Below are 12,370 nucleotides of genomic sequence, written 5' to 3' on the forward strand. Positions count from 1 at the left end.
TTAACGCCAAGTTCAATGAGACTAGCTGTTAAATTGATGTGAAAAAGCATAATTGACTAACATTTCTCCATTCCAAAGACATAAAACTGTATTAAGGTGGAAAAAATATTCTCTCCTCGCCTAGTAAACGGCTTGCCATGCAAAACACGAGGCATGGATGAACAGTTCTACATGATATACCACCCTACTACTATAACCTAACACTACAGTTCCACCAGAGTACACAGACCAGACCATATGATTCAGTATAAGATGCTAATTTGCAATTCAAGGAAGCCCATGTTGCTGTAATGCTTTTGATGCAACCAACCAATGTTTTTATTTATCAAATGCACTGTTCACTTCACCAGTTGTACTAGAGAGCATCGCAACACTTGACCATAATAAAAGGGCAACTTTACCCTCACTAGTGTTGTATTACAAATGGCACCCTATTCCCTATGTATTGCACTAATTTTGACCAGGACCCATAGGACTCTGGTCAAAAGTAGTGCACTTTAAAAGGAGATATGATGCCATTTGGGACGCATCCATGGGCTTTGAACTGAAGTTAATTCAGCTGTCCACAGCCCGGGTGTTATTACATTACCTGGTGGTATTCAGACAGGATGCCGTGCATGTCTGCCACGTCCTCACTAGAGATCTGCTTGATGACCAGCGTGCGGTCATAGGAGGTCAGGAGGATCCCCTCCCCCTGGGCATCCCCACCTCTTACAGGAGGGCTACGGGTCAATGACACCTACAGGGATGAGAAAAAAACGGGGTCGTATTCATTAGTGCACACCGTTTATTTTGTGCTTCTACATCTGCATTGCTTGCCCTTTGGGGTTTTAGGTTCAGTTTCTGTATAAGCACTTTGTGACAACTGCTGATGTAAAAAGGGCTTAATAAATACATCTGATTGATTGATTGATTGATTGATTGGAAGAGTTCAGGAAGTCCCTCCCCATTTCAGCCCGTTTTCTTCTGTTGATGAAAATCAACTGTATGATGATGACAATCTTAATATTTAACCTATTGTTTTAGTACTCATTCGGCTCTGGATGGAATACTGGCATCCATCATACATGCCACATAGGGAGTGGATGAAGGAATATTCCTTTTGAATAATGCACCGTGTCAAGATGTATCAAATATACAGTACCAGTCAAAAGTTTGGACACACCTACTCATTCCAGGGTTTTTCTTTATTTTACTATTTTCTACATTGTAGAATAATAGTGAAGACATCAACACTTTGAAATAACACAAATTGAATCAATAAGTAACCAAAAAAGGTGTTAAACAAATCAAAATAGTAGCCACCCTTTGCCTTGATGACAGCTTGGCACACTCTTGGAATTCTCTCAACCAGCTTCATGAGGTAGTCACCTGGAATGCATTTCAATTAACAGGTGTGCCTTGTTAAAAGTTAATTTGTGGAATTTATTTCCTTCTTAATGCGTTTGAGCCTATCAGTTGTGTTGTGACAAGGTAGAGGTGGTATACAGAAGATAACCCTATTTGGTAGACCAAGTCCATATTATGGCAAGAACAGCTCAAATAAGCAAAGAGAAAAGACAGTCCATCATTACTTTAAGACATGAAGGTCAGTCAATCCGGAACATTTCAAGAACTTTGAAAGTTTCAAGTGCAGTCGCAAAAACCATCATGCGCTATGATGAAACTGGCTCTCATGAGGACCGCCACATGAAAGGAAGACCCAGAGTTACCTCTGCTGAAGAGGATAAGTTCATTAGAGTTACCAGCCTCAGAAATTGCAGCCCAAATAAATGCTTCAGAGTTCAAGTAACTGACACATCAACATCAACTGTTCAGAGGAGACTGTGTAAATCAGGCCTTCATGGTCGAATTGCTGCAAGGAAACCACTACTAAAGGACACCAATAAGAAGAAGAGACTTGCTTGGGCCAAGAAACACGAGCAATGGACATTAGACTGGTGGAAATCTGTCCTTTGGTCTGATGAGTCCAAATGTGAGATTTTTGGTTCCAACCGCCATGTCTTTGTGAGACGCAGAGTAGGTGAATGGATGATCTCTGCATGTGTATGTTCCCACTGTGAAGCATTGAGGAGGAGGTGTGATGATGCTTCGCTGGTGAAACTGTCTGTGGTTTATTTAGAATTCAAGGCAAAGCGTGGCTACTTTGAAGAATCTCAAATATAAAATATATTTCGAATTGTTTAACACTTTTTTGGTTACTACATGACTCCATATGTGTTATTTCATAGTTGATGTTTTCACTATTATTCTACAATGTAGAAAATAGTTTAAAAAATAAAATAAATAAAAACTTGAATGAGTTGGGTGTCCAAACTTTTGACTGGTACCCTATATATACAATGAGTATACCAAACATTAGAAACACCTTCCTTCTTGAGTTGCATCCCCCCCTTTGCGCTCAGAACAGCCTCAATTCGTCGGGGCATGGACTCTACAAGGTGTCGAAAGCGTTCCACAGGGATGCTGGCCCATGTTGAATCCAATGCTTCCCACAGTTGTGTAAAGTTGTCTGGATGTCCTTTGGGTGGTGGACCATTCTTCATACACACGGGAAACTATTGAGCGTGAAAAACCCAGCAGTATTGCAGTTCTTGACACAACCCTGTGCGCCTGGCACCTACTACCATACCCAGTTCAAAGGCACAAATATTTTGTCTTGCCCAATCACCCCCTGAATGGCACACACACAATCCATGTCTCAGTTGTCTCGAGGTTTTAAAATCCTTCTTTAACCTGTCTCCTCCCCTTCATCTACACTGATTGAAGTGGATTTAACAAGTGACATCAATAAGGGATCAAAGCTTTCACCTGGATTCACCTGGTCAATCTCTCATGGAAAGAGCAGGTGTTCTTAATGTTTTGTATACTCAGTGTATATCAACACTCATACCTGGTAGTCGAGATCCTCAATTCCGAAGCGCTCCCTAAGATTCCGGAACACCTGAGGACAGTATTCTTTAAACTTGAAATGTCCTGGTAGATTCTCTCTGCGAAAAAAAGGGGGAGGAAGTCACACATTTGCAGTGTTTACTCGCCCTCTCTCCATACTTCTGTTCAAGTCTCGGTTTAACACAGAGAAAATGAATTTCTCATAACTCATTCCTTTTGGCATAGGTGAGAGACGAGAATATGTAACTCATTTTAAACAGAGTAGTGACATAGACCTACTGGTAGATAGGCTAATTGTCTTATGTATATTTAGAGTAAGTATTGACAAGAGTGAGCAAACGCATTACTTGTTGAAGAGGTGGTTGTTGACTTTGATCTTAGTGTTGGCTTTGAAGTCATCAGGCAGCAGCATGACAGGAACAGGCACCTGGTTTAGGTCATTTATCTGCAGACAGACAGAAAGAAGTACTCCCATTAGCTATGAGACTTTCATCATGGTTAGTGCTATCCGGGACCCTTGGGACGTCCCTACCCTAAACCCCTACCCTAACCACAAACCTTACCCTTACCTTAAAGTGGAAGTGACAGTGTTTTAGCAACATGAAATCTTATACAAATCTGTTCATATACATCTCTATGAAGAATGACGCCTTTATTTTTATTTTTTACAAGCGAGCACTTAGTCATTTTCATGCATTCATAGAATGTTTGGGAATGACGTAGAGTAAGGCATTTGTGAAGATTCTACAGTGGGAAAGCGGCCGTGCGTTTGGACAATTAATAGACACTGCAGTAAATAAAACCTAATAAAAACATCCGTCTTGTCCAGGACCGGTCTCTACACAGACCGGTACGCCATAGCCAATCAGCGCTACAGTAGGCCTATATGCAAATAAGCCATTAGCCACACGGGCCTGTCGTCTTTCACTTTGAACTAGTGATGGGAAGTGCGGCTCTTTTTACTGACTCAAATCTTTGACTTGTTCTGTCAAAAGAACGAAATCGACTTATTTATTTATTTATTTTGAGTCAGTAATTCCCAGAGCACGCAGGACCCCCTACCGGCGAACGATGAACTGAAAACGTAAGAGTCTTAATTCTACGAGCCTCTGGTTCACGTCGTTCACCATAGGGGGCTTATTGGAGCTATCATTTGTGACTGAGGACTTGTAAACGTGTGATTTAAAACAATGTACACTACATGACCAAAAGCTTGTCTAACATCTCATTCCAAAATCATGCGCATTAATATGGAGTTGGTCTCCCCTTTGCTGCTATAACAGCCTCCACTCTTCTGGGAAGGCTTTCCACTAGATGTTGGAACATTGCTGCGGGGACAAGAGCATTAGTGAGGTCGGGCACTGATGTTTGGCGATTAGGCCTGGATTGCAGTCGGCGTTCTAATTAATCCCAAAGGTGTTTGATGGGGTTGAGGTCAGGGCTCTGTATAGGCCAGTCAAGTTCTTCCACACCGATCTCGACAAACCATTTCTGTATGGACCTCACTTTGTGCACGGGGGCATTGTCATGCTGAAACAGGAGAGGGCGTTCCCCAAACGGTTGCCACAAAGTTGAAAGCACAGAATCGTCTAGAATGTCATATGCTGTAGCGTTAAGATTTCCCTTCACTGGAACTAAGGGGCTTAGCGCAAACCATGAAAAACAGTCCCAGGCCATTATTCCTCCTCCACCAAACTTTACAGTTGGCACTACGCATTGGGGCAGGTAGCGTTCTCCTGGCATCCGCCAAAACCAGATTAGTCCGTAGGACTGCCAGATGATGAAGCGTGATTCATCACTCCAGAGAACGCGTTTCCACTGCTCCAGAGTCCAATTGCGGCGAGCTTTACACCACTCCAGCCGTCGCTTGGCATCGCGCATAGTGAATTTAGGCTTATGTGCGGCTGCTCGGCCATAGAAACCCATTTCATGAAGCTCCTGAAGAAAAGTTATTGTGCCGACGTTGATTCCAGAGGCAGTTTGGAACTCGGTAGTGTGTGTTGCAACCGAGGACAGACCATTTTTACGTGCTACACGCTTCAGCACTCGGCAGTCCCGTTCTGTGAGCTTGTGTGGCCGACCACTTCGCGGCTGAGCCGTTGCTGCTCTTAGACGTTCCCACTTCACAATAACAGCACTGACCAGTTGCCCGGGGAAGCTCTAGCAGGGCAGAAATTTAACAAACTGACTTGTTGGAAAGGTGGCATCCTATGACGGTGCCACGTTGAAAATCACTGAGCTCTTCAGTAAGGCCATTCTACTGCCAATGTTTGTCTATGCAGATTGCATTACATTTTACATTTACGTCATTTAGCAGACGCTCTTATCCAGAGCGACTTACAATTAGTGAGTGCATACATTTTTTTGTTTTCATACTGGCCCCCCCGTGGGAATCGAACCCACAACCCTGGCGTTGCAAGCGCCATGCTCTACCAACTGAGCTACACGGGGCATGGCTGTGTGCTGCAAGAAATGGGTGGCTGATATAGCCGGATCCACTCATTCGAATGGGTGTCCACATACTTTTGTATATATAGTGAACATTTGATTGCTAGGCATACAAATATGATTATTTCTTGATACATTTGAAACGAGGTCTAGTTGTGGCCGCAACCGGACTAGATTGTGAATGACTCTTGGCGGAATGCATCGCAAGACTGCCGTGAGGGTGATAAGTAGCCTAACGACTCACACTCAATTATTTCGCTGCTCTGTTGTTCGCTACATACTTCTCATTGTGGAGAAGAAACGGACCTCCGTGGGCGTGGCGTAGCGTTTGGCCTGAGCAAGGAGTCGGGGCGTTCCTGCATCTGCAGAAACCCCTCTTTATACTTCTATTGGTCCATTTCTAAGCTAGGACTCCGGTACACAGGCAGGAGGCAGGGACGCTCCAGTACAGTAGGTGGCGGTAATGCACCATAACGTTGGATGCCAACCACCGATAAACCCCATAGAAAAAGAGGCAGGGTGCGACAACAGTAGCTAGCTGGCTAGGACAACGGTAGATGGGGACCTTCACCCCCGCCTGTCGGGCACTGTTACCCCGCAGTTCTGTTAATGGCTGTGAGGACAGGCATTAGCGAAGGACACTGGGTGCTAGCTAGCTAGTTAGCCAGAACTCTGGTACACAGCAGGCGGGATAGGTAGCTAGCTAGCTAGCTAGCTAATAATAGCTAGGACACTGGTAGACCGTGTCCTTCGTCCCGCAGTTCTGTTAACGAAGGCGAGGGCAGGTGTTCGGCAGGCGGGAGAGAAGGACACTGTGTGCTAACTTGTTAGCTAGCTAGCTAGGAAGACTCCGGTACACAGCAGGCGGGGGCGCCAACGATAGCTAGCTAGGACATCGGTAGACAGTGTCCTTTCAGCCCCGAAAAACTCAGAAAATACTTTTTATTTCCCTTTTGACACACATTTTAAATTTGCATAGACAATCAGGGGAAATCACAAGCATGAAGATGGCATGCTAAAGGGGCGGCATTCATGCAGGAACCAATGGGATGCTTGAGAGGGGAAGATACAGGAATGCCCACTTGCAGTAACGACCTGAATTGCGGAACGCAATCACACGCTATTAAGGAGTCTGGGTAGCCATGCAAGGTGATAAGCACTGTCGTTTAAGAACTGCAGCCCACCAAACAATTCGTTCTTGAGTTTGTTGAGCAGAGGCTACAAAGCTGTGTCCATCATAACATTAAATAATCAATTAATTGCACCATGTGATCAATTATCAGTTCTAAACATGTGTTTTTCTTCCCCATGCTCATTATCTATTTTCCTGCGCGCACGACAGACAGTTGGTGGTCGGATCACGTCTTTGGAGCCGCTGAGCGTGTATTAATCCTGCTGTAGGACTCATTGTGGCCAGCACTAGCAGGTCAAACGAACGACTAATCATGACTCTCGAGTCAGTAAAAAGGGTTGTTCAAAAAGAACGAATCGTTCACAAACTGCACATCACTACTTTGAACTGGACTGTGTGTTTACAGGCAGTAGCAACAGCGTGACTTTAGAGCATTCGCCAAAAGCCACAAAATACACCTGAATGGATTTCTGCAAATATGTAAATATCACAGAAGTCCTCTTACATTTGGGAACTTTACAGTCCTATTGATCAAACAACCATGAAAAAGGTAGGCTCGCTCTCCCTCAGTTGCCTATGCACATCAACAAGATCAACAACTAATGCTAGCCAGAGCGATAAGCTCAAATCTAACGAACCCTCTCAAACTTTTTCAGCTTGTAGTTGGCCTGATAAACAATGGGGAATAGTAGCCTGCTCGCCCTTCTGCAGCTTGCTTGCCAATGCATGCTTGTCCCAACCCATGTTTTGACAACTGAATGGGAACTTGCCTGCCTGCCTGCCCGTCCATTTGATCGCTGCCAAATACATTTGATTGACAACTAAGAGATATGCTAACTGTGGATAACAGTCGTGACTCGTTCAAGTTCAGCATAGCGAGCTAGCGAAGTGATTCACAGTTCTTGCTAGCTAACCAAATTAGATAAGATATAGCCACAGAAAAACGATATGGGGGGAAAATGTCGGCCACTCGTCCAATGACGTAACATCCTCCCAGCAGCTAGTGCCTTCAGGAAGCATTCATACCCCTTGACTTATTCCACATTTTCTTGTGTTACAGCCTGAATTCAAAATGGATTAAATATACAGTGGGGAGAACAAGTATTTGATACACTGCTGATTTTGCAGGTTTTCCTACTTACAAAGCATGTAGAGGTCTGTAATTGTTTATCATAGGTACACTTCAACTGTGAGAGACAGAATCTAAAACAAAAATCCAGAAAATCACATTGTATGATTTTTAAGTAATTAATTTGCATTTTATTGCATGACATAAGTATTTGATACATCAGAAAAGCAGAACTTAATATTTGGTACAGAAACCTTTGTTTGCAATTACAGAGATCATACGTTTCCTGTAGGTCTTGACCAGGTTTGCACACACTGCAGCAGGGATTTTGGCCCACTCCTCCATACAGACCTTCTCCAGATCCTTCAGGTTTCGGGGCTGTCGCTGGGCAATACGGACTTTCAGCTCCCTCCAAAGATTTTCTATTGGGTTCAGGTCTGGAGACTGGCTAGGCCACTCCAGGACCTTGAGATGCTTCTTACGGAGCCACTCCTTAGTTGCCCTGGCTGTGTGTTTCAGGTCGTTGTCATGCTGGAAGACCCAGCCACGACCCATCTTCAATGCTCTTACTAAGGGAAGGAGGTTGTTGGCCAAGATCTTGCGATACATGGCCCCATCCATCCTCCCCTGTCCCCTTTGCAGAAAAGCATCTCCAAAGAATGATGTTTCCACCTCCATGCTTCACGGTTGGGATGGTGTTCTTGGAGTTGTACTCATTTACAACCTGATGGCAACATTTGTTAGACTACCAACAAATGTAATGGTGAATTATATACTGAACAAAAATATAAACTCAACATGCAACAATTTCAATGATTTTACTGAGTTACAGTTCATATAAGGAAATCAGTCAATTGAAATAAATTAATTAGGCCCTAATCTATGGATTTCACATGACTGGGCAGGGGAAACAGGCCCAGCCAATCAGAATGAGTTTATCCCCACAAAAGGGCTTTATTACAGACAGAAATACTCCTCAGTTTCATCAGCTGTCCGGGTGGCTGGTCTCAGATGATCCCGCAGCGAAGAAGCCGGAGGTGGAGGTCCAGGGCTGGCGTGGTTACACATGGTCGGCAGTTGTGAGGCCGGTTGGACGTACTAACAAATTCTCTAAAATGACGTTGGAGGCGGCTTATGGTAAAAAAATGAACATTCAATTCTCTGGCAACAGCTCTGGTGAACATTCCTGCAGTCAGCATGCCAGTTGCACGCTCCCTCAAAACTTGAGACATCTGTGGCATTGTGCTGTGTGACAAAACTGTGCATTTTAGAGTGGCCTTTTATTGTCCCCAGCACAAGGTGCAACTGTGTAATGATCATGCTGTTTAATCAGCTTCTTGATATGCCACACCTGTCAGGTGGATGAATTATCTTCACAAAGGATAAATTGCTCACTAACAGGGATGTAAACAAATTTGTGCACAACATTTTAGAGCAATAAGCTTTTTGTGCGTATGGAACATTTCTGGGATCTTTTATCTCAGCTCATGAAAGATGGGACCAACACTTTACATGTTGCGTTTATATTTTGGTTCAGTATATTAATCATGCATTGAACTGTATCCATCTATTCTACCAACAATGCCTTAGTCTACATCAGTGGTCTCCAACAGGTAGATCTCAAGCTACCAGTAGCTCGCAGCCCACCTATGAGTAGCTTGCCAAACAATTCTGAAAGTACAGTGCATTCGGAAAATATTCAGACCTTCACTTTTTCCACATTTTGTTAAGTTACAGCCTTATTCTAAAATTGATTAAATTACTTTTTTCCTCAATCTACGCACAATACCCCATAATGACAAAGTGAAAACAGGTTTTTAGACATTTTTTCAAATGTAAAAAATATATATAAAAAAATACCTATTTACATAAGTATTCAGACCCTTTGCTATGAGACTCGAAATTGAGCTCAGGTGCATCCTGTTTCCATTGATCATCCTTGAGATGTTTTTACAACTTTATTGGAGTCCACCTGTGGTAAATTCAATTGATTGGACATTATTTGGAAAGGCACACACCTGTCTATATAAGGTCCCACAGTTGACAGTGCATGTCAGAGCAAAAACCAAGCCATGAGGTCAAAGGATTTGTCCGTAGAGCTCAGAGACAGGATTGTGTTGAGGCACAGATCTGGGGAAGGGTACCAAAAAAAGTCTGCAGCATTGAAGGTCCCCAAGAACACAGTGGCCTCCATCATCCTTAAATGGAAGAAATTTGGAACCACCAAGACTCTTCCTAGAGCTGGCCTCCCAGCCAAACTGAGCAATCGGGGGAGAAGGTCCTTGGTCAGGGAGGTGACCAAGAACCTGACGGTCACTCTGACAGAGCTCCTGAGTTCCTCTGTGGAGATGGGAGAACCTTCCTGAAGGACAACCATCTCTGCAGCACTCCACCAATCAGGCCTTTATGGTAGAGTGGCCAGACAGAAGCCACTCCTCAGTAAAAGGCACAAGACAGCCTGCTTGGAGTTGTACAAAAAGGCACCTAAAAGGACTCTCAGGCCATGAGAGACAAGGTTCTCTGGTCTGATGAAACCAAGATTGAACTCTTTGGCCTGAATGCCAAGCGTCACATCTGGAGGAGACCTGGCAACATCCCTACGGTGAAGCATGGTGGTGGCAGCATCATGCTGTGGGGATTTTTTTCAGCGGCAGGGACTGGGAAACTAGTCAGGATCGAGGGAAAGATGAACGCAGCAAATTACAGAGAGATCCTCGATGAAAACCTGCTCCAGAGCGCTCAGGACCTCAGACTGGGGCGAAGGACAACGACCCTAAGCACACAGCCAAGACAATGCGGGAGTGGCTTCGGGACAAGTCTCTGAATGTCCTTGAGTGGCCCAGGCAGAACCTGGACATGAACCCGTCTCTGGAGAGACCTGAAAATAGCTGTGCAGCGACACTCCCCATCCAACCTGACAGAGCTTGAGAGGATCTGCAGAGAAGAATGGGAGAACCTCCCCAAATACAGGTGTGCCAAGCTTGTAGCGTCATACCCAAGAAGACTCGAGCCTGTAATCGCTGCCAAAGATGCTTCAAACTACTGAGTAAAGGGTCTGGATACTTATGTAAAATGTGATATCAGTTGTTGTTTTTTATACATTTGCAAAAATTTCTAAAAACCAGTTTTTGCTTAGTCATTATGGGGTAATGTGTGTAGATCGAGGAGGGGAAAAAAACGATTTAAGCAATTTTAGAATAATGCTGTAACGTAACAAAATGTGGAAAAAGTCAAGTGGTCTGTATACTTTCCGAATGCACTGTACATGCAATTTTCACATTTCACAGCAAACTGTCGTTAAAAATGTCCTTTGAGAACATACACACATTCACACACACATCTCCATGCATACGCACACTCATCCTCATGCCTCACGAGTTACGCACACACACACACTGCACTTTTTTCTACTGGTCGGGTGCCTAGGGCAGAGGACTCTGCCGTGCACAAAATGGGGCTTCTACTCTGGACAGAGCAGACCCGCCTCCTACGCCTCCGGAACCAATCAAGGGACTAGAAGAAGGACCCCTTCCTTTGTGTTGCATTGTATAAAGTAATGCTGAAAACTCTGTTTTTGATCCCTTTTCAACTGTCTCGATAAGAGGCAACTGAATGGGTCCATGCATGTAGCTTGAGCAGTACCAGCTATCTCTGTTGTTTAATAAACTGCCTTTTGCTTAAACATATTCCTCTCCGTCTAGCGTCGTTGGTTCTGTACTTCCTCTCCTGTATGGTTTCACCAACAAATAACCAAAAATATTGTATTTTCAGCTGGTGTACAAAACCGAGAGTAAATATTAACGGGAAGCATAGAAATTGCCACATAGAAAATATCTAACGCTTCTTAGACTTGCTTTCAATGAGAATGTCAGATCTATAACTCACATTTCTATGTGCATTTGGAGGGGTCACCCAAAAAGTTACATATTGCAGCTCTTATAAAGTTGGTTTAGTAGCATAAACTGGGAATTTTATATTTTGGACTGATATGATTTACTGATTGTTTCATATCTGCAATGTAGTTAAAACGCTGTCAGTTCCACGTCAACCGTTTTAAATGTAAACTTCAATGGGGTGACGTCAGTGTTGGGACGTCTCAATGATCCCGGTTTAGACTTTTCCCTTTCATCATGGGGATAACAAACATGGAAGGTGTAAACGCGCAGTTGATAGAAAGCTAACAAGGAAAGGAAGGGGGGATACCTAGTCAGCTGTACAACTGAATGCATTCAACTGAAACGTGTCTTCCGCATTTAATCCAACCCCTCTGAATCAGAGGCTGCCTTAATCGACATCCACGCCCGTGGAACAGTGGGTTAATTGTCTTGATATGGGGAAGAACGACAGATTTTTACCTTGTCAGCTCGGGGATTCGATCCAGCAACCTTTCGGTTACTGGCCCAACGCACCTACCCGCCAGTCTAACAAGATGGAGATGAGTCAGAGGACTAAATATTGCTCATGACTATGCAGTCTGCAGCCCCCTGTCATTGCTTTAGAGACCACACTGGCTAACTTTTCTATTATAAGCAAAGCCCATAACACACCGTCCATGATGATGTGACACCTACAGTCTGTGTGACACACACTTGACTGTCAGCTGTCAATAATAGTTAGCCAGCAGCAAATTGGCTAACGTTAGCAACATAACTAGTTAGCCTTCTAGTGCTATCTAGCTTGTTCTCGGTACAGTTCGTTTAGTTCACGTAAACGTTAGCTACATTTCTACTGAATGCGCATTTATATGTGATAGCTAACGTTAGCTAGGTAGGTTAGATAAGTTAGCTTGGTAATTAGCTAACGTACAGCTAACTGAATGTCAAAATTAG

The 12,370-nt window shown here is 43.9% G+C and overlaps 1 protein-coding gene across 1 annotated transcript in view; it reads right to left on the reverse strand.

The window, feature by feature from the left end:
• The window catches only part of LOC311147491 (phosphatidylinositol 5-phosphate 4-kinase type-2 gamma-like), a 28,865-nt gene that overhangs the window by 16,087 nt on the left and 408 nt on the right, over window positions 1–12,370 (reverse strand). Inside the window, exons 2-4 of the mRNA XM_084184230.1 lie at window positions 3,240–3,337; window positions 2,894–2,990; window positions 590–739 (exon numbers count right to left, since the gene is read on the reverse strand). Coding sequence (XP_084040356.1) covers window positions 590–739; window positions 2,894–2,990; window positions 3,240–3,337 — 345 coding nt within the window. The remainder of the gene's footprint in view (window positions 1–589; window positions 740–2,893; window positions 2,991–3,239; window positions 3,338–12,370) is intronic.

The sequence above is a fragment of the Coregonus lavaretus genome, assembly GCF_964263955.1.
Source record: "Coregonus lavaretus genome assembly, chromosome: 20".
NCBI classification, from domain to species: Eukaryota; Metazoa; Chordata; class Actinopteri; order Salmoniformes; family Salmonidae; genus Coregonus; species Coregonus lavaretus.